Here is an 18,905-nt window from a genome sequence, read left to right on the forward strand (position 1 = left end):
TTACTGTCCACACGCATTGACGTTTGGAAAGTAGTACCCTTGTTTATATAACCCCTATAAACAATGGTAGTACTTTTCCGCACGTAAATATTAAAGAGACTTATCAATCATAAAATTTTGGTATGTCTCCTATGCACAAAAATATACTTTCTTATAACGTCAGTTTCAAGACTCTCCGTAAAAGTGTTTCATTTACGCTAGTAGGAAAAAATATTGTCCCTAATTCATGCGGAAAGTGCCTTTTCTGCACTCGACAGCTTGCTGCCGTCTCTTGCGAAAAAGTATCGCTTTCTACACTTGTTAGGAAAATAAACTATTTAATCAATCAATGAGTAAAATTGATTTTTATCTTTTATAACTTATATAATATGTAGATATAATTTTGTTTATCACCACAATAATGGAATATGGATACCTACCTATCCATAATCTAGCTGATATCAGTCAAATTCATTCAACATTTCCGGATACTTATTGAAGTCCGGCCCTGCGTGCATCCTGGTTTGAAATGAAATCCAGATCAGTCTGCACTACCATAATCATGTCAGCTCGGATAAATATCGATTTAACTTTTTATATTTGAATTGATGTTCTTTTTTCAGATAAAATTTATTAAACGCTATCTTTCCAGTGAGAATGATAATGATTATCCTTTCAACTCTGGTCTTCTAACTGTTTAGTTTAGTCCGCTATTGAACGCAAATCCACTCTGGTGTGATGTCGATCGTTATATATGTGCCATGTGCCGTATTTTATAAGTGATACCATGTCACAGTTTTCATTTATGAAAAATAATATTTACTATTTGTGAAGAACAGCCCGGTTTTAAGCCATTATATCCTGTGATACATTACGAAGTTTATTCTAAAATCAGGCTTTCTCTAATACGTATACGTGTAATTTACATTATGTCAAGGTAAGCATGAACAGGACAGTACTTACAGTATTTTATGAGCTTAATATCCGGCTATTGTGTATCTCTAAAAACTAAACAAGGTACCTAGTATATACCTATATAAAAATGCATATATGTACATATAGCTAAATACATATCATAGGTATAAATATTGAAAATCTTGATTCAAGCTCTCAGCTGAAATAGATGAGAAATAGTGATCAGACCAACCCTACCAAAAATTATAACACTAGGTATAGTGATAAAACCGTATGAAAATGAACAATATATATCATTCATGATTGTAAGTAATATAAAAATAAGCTGACGTTGATATCCAGAGCTAAAGGATATGACAAGGGCGGCCGCATGGGGACCAAGGACCATGACCACTGTCTTTCGAAAAGTCCTGAATAAGAAATAACGAATAAGGGGTTAAAAATTCGTCAAGACCGAACGGTTGTACCGAGGTCGATGAAATATCGAGATTTTTATTACTGAGTTGCTTTTTTAGAATATGATGTATAACATTTAGATCGACGATGACCTTGAAAAAAATCCAGAAAAATATGAGGTGTTTTTTTGTAAAGATATACATATTTTATATCATTTAACACCTTGAAGAATTCCAAATAAAAATGTAGGTAATTTTAATATCATTTTGACAATAAACCTCTATGGCGGGTATTCCTGTGATCGGGTTTGATCTCACTTCTTCCTGCAGTTTCACTCCTTCTTCCGCTACCTAGATTCTAAATTTTAGACCACCAAGCTAACTGCTTGACGAATTATGGAACTTTTATGCTATTCAAATTGCAGATGGAAATTTTCCCTTGAAGTTGAAGACAAAAACTATTTATTTGTTCAATTTTGATTGTTCAAATTTCTCACGTAACTAGTGAATTCTGAGAATATTTTTTCAATGCAATGCGACAATATTCAAATGATTATTTATATATTTTGCCCAAGACCTCTTTTAGGTTCATATGTAACAAAGTATTTTCATTCATTGGCATACACGGTGAGTAGGTATTTATACTGATATACTTTTAGAGCATTATCATTACTGAAACAAAAAATTTCTTGAAGAATTGAGTTTCCATTTTGGGCATGAAACATTTAAATAAATAATTTCGTTTGGGAGGATATACAAGAATATTGCTTTTGATGCATACCGATTTTTGACCTCCATTTATACCTATAAAGGGCGTGTGATTACACAATATGTTTTGAATTTATATAGTAATTTGTTCTTCTGAAAACATTCTCAACTCAGGCTGATCCACAATTATGCCTAGGTTCTGTGTTTTCTTTCTATTTTTTTATCGTTACTTTCCATCATGAAACTGTTAATAAATTTTTTTCCTCTTGTACATCTTCAAAAACCAATAGGATATAGGTGTTTTTCAGAATTCTTAACTTGTATATAGGTATGTCTGGTTGAGAGCTCAATTTTCATTGATTACGGCATTATGGTTTCAAATTTCAAATATTTTTTTGATATATCTTTTTTGTAGTAGGTACCTACCTACGAAAATATGTCTAGATTTTCACGTGTGAACAAATATCGTAAATTTAAGTGTTCAGTTCTCTGATTCCTTTCTAATGTCGTATAATTGGATTTTCATTACACATAGAAAGTATCTTTTTTCAAACTGGATATACATATCACATTAAGTGACAATTCTACAGCAGTACCTAGTGGCTATTTACCCAAAAAAGTGTTCTCAGATTTTGGGAGGAATTTCAGGGTAAAAACTTATATTTTCATCTTAAATGTTGTAATATCTCTCCATTCCTGAAATCTTTGAAACTTATAAATAACCATAACCAAAAATATTGATTGATATACGGCAGTAACTGAAATGAAAAAGTAATCATGATATCTAAGCTTCTCCTTGTTCTGATAGACTTACAAATCCGAATTTCAGTAACGAAATGTACCGAATTTTTTTCTATTTTTGAATTTCATCATATGACACTGATCCATCCATATACTTCAATCTTCAACTACCGCCTACTTCATCTTTTATTCACGTGCCTTACGAAATAGAACTGCGAAAATATTCATAAAAAATCGTCAACAGATTAACATCCTTCAGTGGAAGTATTACACAATAGTTGGATATCTTAATACAAAAATCCAAAGTATCAAATAATGAATAGAATAATATTATTATAGAAAAAATAATTAATTAATTAAGAACTTAAGAACCCAGTTGCAGGAAAGTCCATCAAGATTTGATGCCTCATGAAATTTTAAAAGTGTAATTTTCGAAGAGAATAATGGAGTATTAACATTTTGATGGAGTGTTAAATTTTAACAGACTTTCCTGCAACTGGGCGTAAGTGAACTGATAGGACTAAAAATATATTTTAACGATTGCAGATGGCGTCCTCCAAAGATAGCATTTTTGAGAGAGTCCTGCAGACTTTGGCAGTTGCGGCCATGGTGACAACGCAAGTGATTTTTTTCTTGTTTATACCTGCGTTAAGCTACTATATGATATTTTCGACCAAATACTGGTGGATTTGCGTGCTGTACATCACTTGGTATTTAATATTTGATAAGGACGCATCCGTAACAGGAAGTCGAAGATCAGAATGGGTTAGATCTTGGTCCTGGTGGGCCTATGCCAGAGACTATTATCCCCTGAAGGTTGTGAAGCTGCCTTGGGGTGAATTAGATCCTAAACGCAACTATTTGTTCTGTGTTTACCCTCATGGCCTACTGGCTGCCAGTACCTACTTATCGGTAGCTACGAATGTAACAGAATTCACGAAACTTTTCCCACACCATAAGTCTTATATGCACACCATTTCCGCCTTTTACAAATTACCTGTGGTGAGGGAGTTAGGACTTAGGGTAGGAGGATTGGATGCATCTAAAAAAGCTCTGGAGTATAATCTGAGCAAGAAAGATGGAGGCAACATATCAACACTAGTTGTCGGAGGCGCTCAAGAGGCCTACTATTGCAATCCTGGTATCCACAAAATTGTTTTGAAGAAAAGGAAGGGATTCATCAAGATAGCCTTAACCCAAGGCTCACCTCTCGTTCCTGTATATACTTTTGGTGAAAACGAAATATTCTCTCAATTGGAATTCGACGAAAACTCGATATTCCAGAAGTTCCGGGAGTTAGTGAGGAAGAAATTAGGGTTTTGTCTGATTTATCCACTTGGACGTAAGGATCTACTTGGCCTGGTTCCGAAGAGGAAACCAATGACGTTTGTTGGTAAGTTGACTTCCATTTCATTTTGCATTTTTCATCGAATTATATCACAATTTCCGTGGAGATGAAAGTCCTCTACGAAAGAGAATAATATGGACTTTATACCTTAGAAAATGAAGGTCAGAAAATTGGAATTGAATACGAAATTCATGATTCAGTTCGAAAGTGTCGATGTGGAATATACTTATTCATTTTATATGATGATGATACCTAAGATTTTGATTGCAAACTCGAAAATGACCCTCTCACTCAAATTATTTCGAGAAGTGCAGGATTCGTCATTTCAAAATGATCACAACGTGCAGAAAATATTATGTTTCCCCATTCTTCATGTTGATAAATATTTTCTCTCAAGTACCTAACCTCAGAGGAATCATATGTGGCGCTAGTTCTGGAGATCTTATGCTCTGAAGGAGTAATTCCAGGACACTTCTTTTTTCTGCGTTTCACATTTGTTTTTAAATTTTTTATTCATTCAAGACTGAAACTGAAATAATTTCGAACATAATAAAATCATCCTTCTGCATCATTGAGGATTCACATAATGCACCCAGAAAACTATATTGTGTTAAGAAGAGATGACTTTTGTCCAGTGATTTTTTCATATATTGCCTATAGTTCTCGATATGGAGATATTGAATTGATTCCTTCAATTAGAATGCATTGATGTTTTTACTAACAATCAAGGTCAATATGATACTGTACTAAATATAAAAACCTGGAGGAATATTTCTGGAATCGCTGAGTCGATTAATTGTTTATATCTACTACTTGTTGGTAAGGCAATAGATGAGACATGTAGGATTTTTTGATCACATTACGCAGTACTGGAGCGCCACGTATGGGTATGCCAGTCCTGTATCCTATGATGATAGAGCCAAAACTCCAGAGTACAGAACCGGATTTGCCAAAATGAGGTAACTTTGTTCCTCTTCAAAATGGTTAGGTGGGAGTATCACGTGAAAATAAGTTTCTTTCTGAATTATTACTGTAAAACTGTACTTACCTATTAGCAAGATAATTTTCCTTCGAGGGTTGGATACAATTTTGGGATGATATGAATGATAAAATATCAAATTTTAGTAAATTTCAGTATGAGTCCATTGGAACTAATAGCAGAGCTACGCAGTATCAAAACGGATAACTACGAAGTTTTACTGCTACTTGGTGCTTCACTTGAAATACTCGATAATTGGAAGGCTATGCCAGAGACCCCAGAATCCAATTCCGATTGGGAATACTCCTAAATCTGAGTTTATCTCGAGTGATTCTACAATAACACAAGTCCAACTTGTGTGCTATGAAACACTGACACTCTACAACTATTCTTGAGTAACTCTAGACTAAAATGTACTTATGCACCGAAAAACCTAGTTGATTCCCATAAGTTCAGGAAATTAGGCTGGAACTGTTTTGGTTCAATCTATCTTGAACTTAATTCCCAAAACAAATTTACGAGAATATTTCCGTTATCGTGACTTTGTTTCGAAAGTTGTTTTTTCTAAAAATTCGGTATAGGTCAAAAGTTCTATTTTCGTTTGAACTTGGTAGTATGTGCAATATTGAGTATTGATTTCTTCAGGTTCTTCCTGCTTCAAACAGAACCAAAATCAGCAGCAAACATTGTACTTTCGGCTAATTAGAATGTTGAGACGTATTAATTACCATTAATTTTTCAACATCTATAGGAGAATAGAGTCATTTATTATTATCGCAGAATGTGTTGATCGTCATTATTCAAATTTTTCTAGATAAATTATATTTATTCCCAATTCTTATATTGCATGGGCCACAACATTGTCGTGATCTAGTGTGGAACATATTTCCAAATTGTTAGTGTAAGTTCCTTGGGAAGTGTTTTCACGAACAAATTGTTTCATTCGTCTTTTTGTTTTTGATTTTGCAGATGAAAATTCCAAGTATTAAATTCGCTACCCTTAACCTATCAATAGAAAGGACGCTTCAAACGTTGGGTTTAATGTTGATACTGATGATACAAGTTGTTGGTTTCTTCATTGTACCAATCGCATCCTATTACATTTTGGTATTCACGAAACTACGGTGGATTTGTCTTCTATATTTCGCCTGGTACCTTACCATCGATAAGGGAACACCTGAAAGAGGAGGTAGACGATCAGAGTGGTTTCGCAGCTTGATCTGCTGGTACTACGCCAAAAATTATTTTCCGATTAAGATGATTAAACTTTCTTCTTGTTATCTGGATGCTAAGCGTAACTATATCTTCAGTTATTTTCCGCACGGACTGTTGGCGACTGGTAGTTTTATAACGCTGGCTACAGATGCTACCGATTTCAACAAGCTTTTTCCGCATCACACACCATACGCCCACACCATATCTCTGTTCTTCAAGATGCCGTTCTTGAGAGAAGTGGTTCTGTGGTTGGGTGGTGTGCCAGTGACCGAAAAATCCATCAGTTACATTCAAAGCAGACCCGAAGGAGGAAACGTTTCTGGAATAACAGTTGGAGGTGCAGTGGAGGCGTATTTTTGTAAACCTGGACTCAACAAATTAGTTCTCAGGAAAAGAAAAGGTTTCGTTAGAATAGCGTTGAAGACTGGATCTCCGTTAGTTCCTGTTTATTGTTTCGGAGAGACGGACCTATATTCTCAGTGGGAAATTGAGGAAAACTCACTCTTGGACAGATTTCGAAATGGTGTTAAAAAAGTGACTGGTTTTACTATCGTTTTGGTTAGAGGCCGTGGTTTGTTTCAATGTTCCTTTGGTATTCTTCCGCAGAGAAAACCAGTTACCGTAGTTGGTGAGTTCCACAAATCCATATTTTCACTTCAAATCAGAGATCTGTTTTTCGTTTGAAAAGAGTTCGGATTTTATTCATTTTGACATCTTATTTTCATGTATGTTAGTGTCATCGGATACTTACATTGACATATGATATTGGTTGAGCTCAATACGTTTTTGGCTGCTGAAATTTGAACCTTTTATCTCGGTATATAAAGGGTGTCCCAAGATCACCGTGGTGATGTTAGCTCCCGGCCGGCCAGCTCCAAAACGACTATTCCACCACGGTCAATGCCGTATCTACCGTATCGATGCTGCAATCGATTAATTTTTTCCCCCATTTAGAATAGGCTGCTGAAGCGAATGATTGAATATATGCAGAGAAGGATGAACTGATTTCAAATTACGTTTTTCTCTTCTTCTATTCGCAATATTCGAACTCCAAGGATCAAAATAATCCATTATACTGTCTATAACGAAGCGCATGTTTCTCTGTCAGTTTGAAATGGCCGGCCAAGAAAATTGATGTAAATGTTGTATAGAGGAATGTTTCAGATGTACTAGGAAAAATTTTCGTTTCATTCTGACACTTCTAGACCCCCAGCTCCAAGAATCGAAACGAACGTATATTCTGTCTATCACGGAGCGGATGTTCCCCATTTTTTTTCTATAGTTTAAAATGGCCGGCCAAAAAAATTGATGAGAAAGTTGTATAGAGGAATGTTTCAGATGTACTAGGAAAAATTTTCGTTTCATTCTGACACTTCTAGACCCCCAGCTCCAAGAATCGAAACGAACCTATATTCTGTCTATCACGGAGCGGATGTTCCCCATTTTTTTTCTATAGTTTAAAATGACCGGCCAAGAAAATTGATGTAAAGATTGTATAGAGGAATGTTTCAGATGTACTAGGAAAAATTTTCGTTTCATTCTGACACATCAGAAACATTTCTTTATACACCCTTCATATCAATTTTCTTGGCCGGCCATTTTAAAGGATCGAAAAAAAAGGGGGAACATCCGCTCCGTGATAGACAGAATATAGGTTCGTTTCGATTCTTGGAGCTGGGGGTCTAGAAGTGTCAGAATGAAACGAAAATTTTTCCTAGTACATCAGAAACATTTCTTTATACACCCTCTATATCAATTTTCCTGGCCGGCCATTTTAAACTATAGAAAAAAAATGGGGAACATCCGCTCCGTGATAGACAGAATATAGGTTCGTTGCGATTCTTGGAGCTGGGGGTCTAGAAGTGTCAGAATGAAACGAAAATTTTTCCTAGTACATCTGTAACATTCCTCTATACAACCTTTACATCAATTTTCTTGGCCGGTCATTTTAAACTATAGAAAAAAAATGGGGAACATCCGCTCCGTGATAGACAGAATATAGGTTCGTTTCGATTCTTGGAGCTGGGGGTCTAGAAATGTCAGAATGAAACGAAAATTTTTCCTAGTACATCTGAAGCATTCCTCTATACACCCTCTATATCAATTTTCTTGGCCGGCCATTTTAAACTATAGAAAAAAAATGGGGAACATCCGCTCCATGATAGACAGAATATAGGTTCGTTTCGATTCTTGGAGCTGGGGGTCTAGAAATGTCAGAATGAAACGAAAATTTTTCCTAGTACATCTGAAGCATTCCTCTATACACCCTCTATATCAATTTTCTTGGCCGGCCATTTTAAACTATAGAAAAAAAATGGGGAACATCCGCTCCGTGATAGACAGAATATGGGTTCGTTTCGATTCTTGGAGCTGGGGGTCTAGAAATGTCAGAATGAAACGAAAATTTTTCCTAGTACATCTGAAACATTCCTCTATACACCCTTCATATCAATTTCCTTGGCCGGCCATTTTAAAGGATCGAAAAAAAATGGGGAACATCCGCTCCGTGATAGACAGAATATAGGTTCGTTTCGATTCTTGGAGCTGGGGGTCTAGAAGTGTCAGAATGAAACGAAAATTTTTCCTAGTACATCAGAAACATTTCTTTATACACCCTCTATATCAATTTTCTTGGCCGGCCATTTTAAACTATAGAAAAAAAATGGGGAACATCCGCTCCGTGATAGACAGAATATAGGTTCGTTGCGATTCTTGGAGCTGGGGGTCTAGAAGTGTCAGAATGAAACGAAAGTTTTTCCTAGTACATCTGTAACATTCCTCTATACAACCTTTACATCAATTTTCTTGGCCGGTCATTTTAAACTATAGAAAAAAAATGGGGAACATCCGCTCCGTGATAGACAGAATATAGGTTCGTTTCGATTCTTGGAGCTGGGGGTCTAGAAATGTCAGAATGAAACGAAAATTTTTCCTAGTACATCAGAAACATTTCTTTATACACCCTCTATATCAATTTTCTTGGCCGGCCATTTTAAACTATAGAAAAAAAATGGGGAACATCCGCTCCGTGATGGACAGAATATAGGTTCGTTTCGATTCTTGGAGCTGGGGGTCTAGAAGTGTCAGAATGAAACGAAAATTTTTCCTAGTACATCTGAAACATTCCTCTATACACCCTTCATATCAATTTCCTTGGCCGGCCATTTTAAAGGATCGAAAAAAAATGGGGAACATCCGCTCCGTGATAGACAGAATATAGGTTCGTTTCGATTCTTGGAGCTGGGGGTCTAGAAGTGTCAGAATGAAACGAAAATTTTTCCTAGTACATCTGTAACATTCCTCTATACAACCTTTACATCAATTTTCTTGGCCGGTCATTTTAAACTATAGAAAAAAAATGGGGAACATCCGCTCCGTGATAGACAGAATATAGGTTCGTTTCGATTCTTGGAGCTGGGGGTCTAGAAATGTCAGAATGAAACGAAAATTTTTCCTAGTACATCTGAAGCATTCCTCTATACACCCTCTATATCAATTTTCTTGGCCGGCCATTTTAAACTATAGAAAAAAAATGGGGAACATCCGCTCCGTGATAGACAGAATATGGGTTCGTTTCGATTCTTGGAGCTGGGGGTCTAGAAATGTCAGAATGAAACGAAAATTTTTCCTAGTACATCTGAAACATTCCTCTATACACCCTTCATATCAATTTCCTTGGCCGGCCATTTTAAACTATAGAAAAAAAATGGGGAACATCCGCTCCGTGATAGACAGAATATAGGTTCGTTTCGATTCTTGGAGCTGGGGGTCTAGAAGTGTCAGAATGAAACGAAAATTTTTCCTAGTACATCTGAAACATTCCTCTATACACCCTTCATATCAATTTTCTTGGCCGGCCATTTTAAACTATAGAAAAAAAATGGGGAACATCCGCTCCGTGATAGACAGAATATAGGTTCGTTTCGATTCTTGGAGCTGGGGGTCTAGAAATGTCAGAATGAAACGAAAATTTTTCCTAGTACATCTTAAACATTCCTCTATACACCCTCTATATCAATTTTCTTGGCCGGCCATTTTAAACTATAGAAAAAAAATGGGGAACATCCGCTCCGTGATAGACAGAATATAGGTTCGTTTCGATTCTTGGAGCTGGGGGTCTAGAAGTGTCAGAATGAAACGAAACTTTTTCCTAGTACATCTGAAACATTCCTCTATACACCCTTTATATCAATTTTCTTGGCCGGCCATTTTAAACTATAGAAAAAAAATGGGGAACATCCGCTCCGTGATAGACAGAATATGGGTTCGTTTCGATTCTTGGAGCTGGGGGTCTAGAAGTGTCAGAATGAAACGAAAATTTTTCCTAGTACATCAGAAACATTTCTTTATACACCCTTCATATCAATTTTCTTGGCCGCCCATTTTAAACTATAGAAAAAAAATGGGGAACATCCGCTCCGTGATAGACAGAATATAGGTTCGTTTCGATTCTTGGAGCTGGGGGTCTAGAAGTGTCAGAATGAAACGAAAATTTTTCCTAGTACATCAGAAACATTTCTTTATACACCCTTCATATCAATTTTCTTGGCCGCCCATTTTAAACTATAGAAAAAAAATGGGGAACATCCGCTCCGTGATAGACAGAATATAGGTTCGTTTCGATTCTTGGAGCTGGGGGTCTAGAAATGTCAGAATGAAACGAAAATTTTTCCTAGTACATCTTAAACATTCCTCTATACACCCTCTATATCAATTTTCTTGGCCGGCCATTTTAAACTATAGAAAAAAAATGGGGAACATCCGCTCCGTGATAGACAGAATATAGGTTCGTTTCGATTCTTGAAGCTGGGGGTCTAGAAGTGTCAGAATGAAACGAAAATTTTTCCTAGTACATCTGAAACATTCCTCTATACACCCTTCATATCAATTTCCTTGGCCGGCCATTTTAAAGGATCGAAAAAAATGGGGAACATCCGCTCCGTGATAGACAGAATATAGGTTCGTTTCGATTCTTGGAGCTGGGGGTCTAAAAATGTCAGAATGAAACGAAAATTTTTCCTAGAACATCTGAAACATTCCTCTATACACCCTCTATATCAATTTTCTTGGCCGGCCATTTTAAACTATAGAAAAAAAATGGGGAACATCCGCTCCGTGATAGACAGAATATAGGTTCGTTTCGATTCTTGGAGCTGGGGGTCTAGAAGTGTCAGAATGAAACGAAACTTTTTCCTAGTACATCTGAAACATTCCTCTATACACCCTTTATATCAATTTTCTTGGCCGGCCATTTTAAACTATAGAAAAAAAATGGGGAACATCCGCTCCGTGATAGACAGAATATAGGTTCGTTTCGATTCTTGGAGCTGGGGGTCTAGAAGTGTCAGAATGAAACGAAACTTTTTCCTAGTACATCTGAAACATTCCTCTATACACCCTTCATATCAATTTCCTTGGCCGGCCATTTTAAACTATAGAAAAAAAATGGGGAACATCCGCTCCGTGATGGACAGAATATAGGTTCGTTTCGATTCTTGGAGCTGGGGGTCTAGAAGTGTCAGAATGAAACGAAACTTTTTCCTAGTACATCTGAAACATTCCTCTATACACCCTTTATATCAATTTTCTTGGCCGGCCATTTTAAACTATAGAAAAAAAATGGGGAACATCCGCTCCGTGATGGACAGAATATAGGTTCGTTTCGATTCTTGGAGCTGGGGGTCTAGAAGTGTCAGAATGAAACGAAACTTTTTCCTAGTACATCTGAAACATTCCTCTATACACCCTTTATATCAATTTTCTTGGCCGGCCATTTTAAACTATAGAAAAAAAATGGGGAACATCCGCTCCGTGATAGACAGAATATAGGTTCGTTTCGATTCTTGGAGCTGGGGGTCTAGAAATGTCAGAATGAAACGAAAATTTTTCCTAGTACATCTGAAACATTCCTCTATACACCCTTCATATCAATTTCCTTGGCCGGCCATTTTAAAGGATCGAAAAAAATGGGGAACATCCGCTCCGTGATAGACAGAATATAGGTTCGTTTCGATTCTTGGAGCTGGGGGTCTAAAAATGTCAGAATGAAACGAAAATTTTTCCTAGTACATCTGAAACATTCCTCTATACACCCTCTATATCAATTTTCTTGGCCGGCCATTTTAAACTATAGAAAAAAAATGGGGAACATCCGCTCCGTGATAGACAGAATATAGGTTCGTTTCGATTCTTGGAGCTGGGGGTCTAGAAGTGTCAGAATGAAACGAAACTTTTTCCTAGTACATCTGAAACATTCCTCTATACACCCTTTATATCAATTTTCTTGGCCGGCCATTTTAAACTATAGAAAAAAAATGGGGAACATCCGCTCCGTGATAGACAGAATATAGGTTCGTTTCGATTCTTGGAGCTGGGGGTCTAGAAGTGTCAGAATGAAACGAAAATTTTTCCTAGTACATCAGAAACATTTCTTTATACACCCTTCATATCAATTTTCTTGGCCGGCCATTTCAAACTGACAGAGAAACATGCGCTTCGTTATAGATAGTATAATGGATTATTTTGATCCTTGGAGTTCGAATATTGCGAATAGAAGAAGAGAAAAACGTAATTTGAAATCAGTTCATCCTTCTCTGCATATATTTAATCATTCGCTTCAGCAGCCTATTCTAATGGGGGAAAAAATTAATCGATTGCAGCATCGATACGGTAGATACGGCATTGACCGTGGTGGAATAGTCGTTTTGGAGCTGGCCGGCCGGGAGCTAACATCACCACGGTCCAAGATCGATGGGAATAAATTTGGATCTAGGTTCAGAACCTCAAAATGAGACGAGAAGTTTCCATGGAAGTATCTCCGGAAATGCTTCGTTGAAGAGTTACGTTGCTTCAAAGATGAAGACTTGATTATGGATTTATTCAATGCTTTCGAAGTAGGACTAAGATATCAAATGAAATGTATACAAAACTTATTTTCTGCTACGCCATTAGAAAAATGTCATTTTAAGTTAAACAAGTTATGGTAGAAAAACTTAGATAAACTCACGCCTGCTGTTTCAAAAAACTTTTAAATGTGCATTTTTTCACTTCGTTGTTGAAAAAATTCGACCTAAAAGTAGCGGTGATTGACTATAACCTGTTGGACAAGCACTTCATCTCCATCAAAACCGAAAACTGTCTATTTGATTGTTCGTAATATTCCCATTACAGAACAATGTAATTACTCATCATGTTTCACAAGATTTTTTATATTTAATCGTAAAATTTTCGTTTTATGAACTGGCAAGCTTTCTGAATTCAAATTTTATAAAAATTGAAATTTGTGAAAGAATGCTCAGAAAGTTTGAAACCCTAGATTAAATAATTTTTTATGATGAAAGGAAAAAACGGACATAATTCTTAGCTTAGGAATTGAATCGAATAGTGACTTATAGATTCTCTAAAATCGTCTCTAGGCAAATTAAGGAGAAAAAAAGTGAGTGATACTTTCTTTCTTATGAATTTTTAATCAACTCTCATGTTATTAGACATATTCATATATTATACATACACAAAAACTAAAGCAAAATTTCTCCATTCTCTGACTAACAAACATCTCTTATCGATTATTTTCTCTTAATATCACCGTCCAAAAATTGAGACATGATGTCTTCTTTCAGATGAAAATCTTCAACATTGAATTTGCACCCTGGTTTATTCCCCTAGAGAGGAGATTACAAACGTTAGCAGTAGCATGTTATATGTTTCTGCATTTAATCTTTCCATTCCTGTCGCTACCAATCGTGTATTTCATCCTCCAGACCAAACTATGGTGGCTGACCATTATTTACCTAATTTGGTGTATTTTCATCGATACTGATTACTGCAGAAGTTCAGGAAGAAGATCCAAAACGGTCATGAATTCTGAATTGTGGCGTTATTGTAAAGATTACTTCCCGATAAAACTTTTCAAAACTTTTCCTGAGGATCTGGACGCCAGTAAGAACTATCTTTTCGTTTATTATCCACATGGATTAACATGTGTGGGTTGTTCATTGGGAATTGCATTGAATAAAAAGGAAACAAATAAATATTTTCCTCATCATACCATTTATGTACACACATTAGAGGTTTGTTTCATGTTGCCATTCTACAGGGAATTAATTATCTGCGCCGGCGCCCTGCCAGCATCTAGAAAATGTCTCAATTTTGCAATGGGAAAACCGGGGGGCGGAAATATTTCTTGCTTGGTGGTGGGAGGAGCTGAGGAAGGTTTTCATTTCAATCCAGGAGTTCACAAAATTATACTGAAAAACAGAAAAGGCTTCATAAAGATAGCCCTGCACAATGGGTGCTCTTTGGTTCCAACGTATGGTTTTGGCGAAAACGAAGTATACGAACAATTTGTGTTCAGTGAAGGTTCCTTCATTAAGAAGATTCAAAGAGCATTCAAGAAATTGACTACTGTGGCCTTGATTTTCGTGAAGGGTAGAGGATTCTTACAATACTCATTCGGAGTTTTACCCCACAGGCGTCCAGTAAATGTTGTTGGTGAGTCAAACTCTCTTCAAAGGATAAATTTTTTCATTTGATGGTATGTGAAAAGGTGTGAGCATTGAAAGCTAAAGTCTAAAGTTGATTTATTGAAGTTGTTGTTGCGAATAATGGAATGAAGCTAGGTTGAGCTTATTTTCAAAACCGCTCTCACATTGTCGTAGTTATTTATGCCATACCTATACAGCTAAATTCATGAAATTTTGAACAACAGGCCACTTCTTCTTACAGATTGGAAATATAGCAATTGGTAATCAGTAAATGAATATTTTGAGGCCATAAATCTACAAAACAATTATATTCTGGATGTCCGAAGCTTAAGTAACAACTGAAAATGAATAAGCTTTGGTCGAAATATATCAAAACAGCGATTGTTATTATTTTTATTAATATTTCTTCGAGGTATACTGAGTATGCTAATCAAACTGAAGTAAATATTTTAAAATATCTCACTAATGAACAAGCATTCTGTTCTCATACTTTTTTCAATTCACCTCATTGTTTAGAAACTGAAAGAATAATTGACAATTTTCAAATTCACACAAGACAGATGACTATTGTAACTCATAGTTGAAAAAAATTTTATAATCTGAATCGTGGATGTGAATTGAATGTTCCGAATTGTTGGGTAAACAAATATTTTCGATGCCGTGAGAGTGAAGAAAAAAAAATAGGCATTGATGAATATAATGGGTATTTTTTGTCTTATAACTGAGATTCAGGCGTATTTCAATATATTCATTAATTTTAATCAGATCCAGCGACAATGTTTACATAATTCCGATGAACATTTTGGTGTATACCGTGTCTTTAAACAACGTTTAAATATTAAAAATAGAAGGTAAGTTTGCATTATTATGAGGTGTTTCATTTTTGTTTAAACGTTCTTTGATATCCTTTGAATGATAGGGATACAGACCGAATTAGGCGAATGAATGTCCAACATTTTGTTTCTGCTTTCAGATGAAACTCCTCAACATAAAATTCGCACCTTTAAACGTTCCTCTGCAAAGGAGACTACAGACATTAGCTATGACAGCATTAATAGTATCTCACGTGTTCGGTTGTTTCATATCTTACGGATTGGTTTACTACTTCATTTTTCACACGAAGCTATGGTGGCTGTGTTCTCTGTACTTGATGTGGTGCTTCTTCATCGATACAGATCCTCGCAAAGGATCCAACAGAAGATCAAAGTGGATAAGAAGATGGACATGGTGGAAATACGTGAAAAATTACTTTCCAGTTGAACTGATCAAGGGATTCGAGGGGGATTTAGATGCCAGTCGAAATTATCTCTTCTGCTACTTTCCCCATGGACTCCTTTCCCATGGTGCCACAATGGCCTTCGGGTCAGAACATGCTGGTGTCGATAAGTGTTTCCCAAATCATGCAATCTACGGTCACACGTTATCCTTCACCTTTTCCCTGCCATTCATAAGAGAATTGGTATTTGGTATCGGTGGTCTGCCATCTTCGAGGGAATGCATTGATTATATTGTGGGAAAGAGTGGAGGTGGAAATATCTCTTGTTTGGTGGTAGGGGGTGCTGAAGAATCATTCTACTGCGAAGCTGGGGTCCATAAAATTGTGCTGAAGAAGAGGAAAGGTTTTATCAAGATAGCTTTGAGAAACGGATGTCCATTAGTTCCAGTGTATGGTTTCGGTGAAAATGAAATATTTGGCCAATACAAGTTCAAGGGAGGCACATTCATGTGGAAATTTCAAAGATTTTTCAAAAGGGTGACAGGGTGTGCGTTCATTATAGTAAAGGGTAGAGGTGTGTTTCAATACTCTTTTGGCATTTTACCTCATAGACGTCCAATTACTGTTGTCGGTGAGTAATCTATGAAGGATGTCTTTTTTGGTAGACTCGTTTGAATTCGGACAGGCAAAAAGCCATAAATTACCTTTCAATGTAGTGAACCCTCAAGAGGATCTGAAAACTGGAAAAAACAGATCGGTAATGGAATATCAAGGAAGAATTGGATTGCAACTTGTTACTACATCAGTAGCTTGGATTCGTGGGAAATAAAACTGACTCTCTCCATATACACATTTCATGGTCATATAAGGAATCAATGATATTCTACTTCTGAGTGATTCAACAGGTCGATATGAACCAATAAGCGTTTGAAATGCATCCCTTAAAAATAACTGAATAAATTATTTCAATTACTTCCTTAATTTTTTCAGCATTTTAATTTATAGATATAGAATATTGATCTCGTTTACATTGAAATTTTCACATCAACTATTTAAGTACTTATATTCCTAATTTACAATCTACTTAATGAAGAGTATTGTAAGTGAATGTGCCCTAGAATAGAGGTCATGTTGAATAAATTATTGATTAGGTACTTCTTCATTTATAAACTTAGATATCTGTTATCGTGTCTTACTGTTCGTTCATGGTTCAAATCAACAAACCATATTCCTATTTTCCGTAGCTATTCCTCAATTGAAAATTGATTTTCTCGGTTCCTTCAAACCGCAAAATATTGAATCTTTTTCATTTTCAGTGGGCGAGCCAATAGATGTTGAGAAGACTGAGAATCCAACGCAAGAACAGATCGACAACTTACATCAACTTTTCGAGAAGAAACTAGTTGAACTCTTCGAGAGTCAGAAGAAGCACTATTTGAAAGAATATGAGAATGCTCATTTGGAAATAATATAGATTCACTGTTAACTATTCTTATGAATGTCATTGTTATCATATTCAGGCTATTTTTTATCAAGATACTCATGTTTGCATATGTTCGAATAATAAAATCCGTTTTATTCTTAGTTTATATACCTATAAATATGTTGGTGACTGACGTCGTTTTTTAATTATAAACTCTTCTAGGCTTGTTACGCCTTTTTTTCCTTGGAAAACTTTGAATAACATTCAGATAAATCAGCATAAACGCATTGACCAAACAGGCTCATTGAATGATAGGTACATATATCTTACATACAGAAATGAGACTTTTCTTATTGAGATAAATATTTGAGGCAGTATCACTAACAAGATATTTCAACGTAGAGATGAGGTAATGAATTGTTGACAACGTGGAAACATAAAAGAGTAGACAAAATTTTTCGAGTTTAATAAAACAATGGAATAAATTTATCAAAAAAATATGTTCCGCTTTTGCATTTATATTGGGGTTTGTTTCATAAACTGGTGGGAAAATGAGATATTTCATCAATGAAAATTTGACAGATCAAATAGCAATATGAATACGATAAATATGATGATATCTTTCAATGAATCTATGGTTGACCGACAACATACCGAGAAATATTAATTGTTAAGGCCTGCGATAATCATTTGAATTTTTTTGAGGGTTGGATGCTAATTTATGCTCAATGTTCTCTTTGATAATCTAATAAGTCCATTATCGCATACTTGATTAATCAATTTCATGAAGAAAACATTTCGGCTTTCGGCAGCTTCAAAGTTAGATGAAAAAATAAGCGAGCGATAATGTGAATATTAAGGTCAGAATTTTTCGAATTTCGCACTGGCCACCTACATCTGAAATACTTTCCAATAATGCTTCTTTTTCGGAAAATAATAAATTCAACTACACCTCGATTTCACATCATTGGAGCCTCTTCCAAATCCACCCACAAAATTTCATCAAAATGGGTCTTGTCGATGTCATTAAGTTTGCTGGAATTTTTAGATTTTCTGTGCAGGTTTCTTGAATTTTCTTGGCAAATTATAAGAAAATTCAAGTTATGGCGTAACAAAGGAAAATATCATTTTCTTATATGAAGGAGATGTACACTGTAGGCATAAACGACTTATTTATGATTTCATAATAATATTGCATTTAACATTCCCTGTGATGCCAATGGCCTCAATGAATAAAAACTTTATGTGCATACTTATGCAAACACTCAAATACTTATTGTCACGACTTCCTCACTCTTCTTTTCTCAAATACGAAAAGTAATCAATGTCTAAGTCGAAATAGATTTGAGTGTTATCTTCAAAAATAGAAGGGAATCATCCAGATCATGAATGGGAACAGTCATCAAGACTCCAAGATTCCTCACACACACAGATAGTGCGAGAAACATCAGATAAGTTTCTCCAGAATAGGAAATTGAAAATATCGCACCACCAACCTGATGA

General features: G+C 35.8%; 1 protein-coding gene across 4 annotated transcripts; it reads left to right on the top strand.

The window, feature by feature from the left end:
• Positions 1-604: 604 nt before the first annotated feature.
• LOC123315261 (2-acylglycerol O-acyltransferase 1-like) lies at positions 605-17,632 on the top strand. 4 transcript variants are annotated; one of them, XM_044900892.1, is made up of 3 exons: positions 605-916; positions 3,285-4,131; positions 17,296-17,632. In XM_044900892.1, exons 2-3 carry the CDS (start codon positions 3,285-3,287, stop codon positions 17,451-17,453), a joined length of 1,005 nt encoding a protein of 334 aa, XP_044756827.1. In that variant the 5' UTR covers positions 605-916; the 3' UTR covers positions 17,454-17,632. The 4 variants fall into 4 exon arrangements, with proteins under 4 accessions (XP_044756827.1, XP_044756828.1, XP_044756825.1 ...); XM_044900893.1 differs by lacking the exons at positions 605-916; positions 3,285-4,131; positions 17,296-17,632 and adding exons at positions 5,982-6,908; positions 13,900-14,068; XM_044900890.1 differs by lacking the exons at positions 605-916; positions 3,285-4,131 and adding an exon at positions 5,994-6,908.
• Positions 17,633-18,905: the final 1,273 nt, after the last annotated feature.

This window comes from Coccinella septempunctata, chromosome 6 (genome assembly GCF_907165205.1).
Source record: "Coccinella septempunctata chromosome 6, icCocSept1.1, whole genome shotgun sequence".
NCBI classification, from domain to species: domain Eukaryota; kingdom Metazoa; phylum Arthropoda; class Insecta; order Coleoptera; family Coccinellidae; genus Coccinella; species Coccinella septempunctata.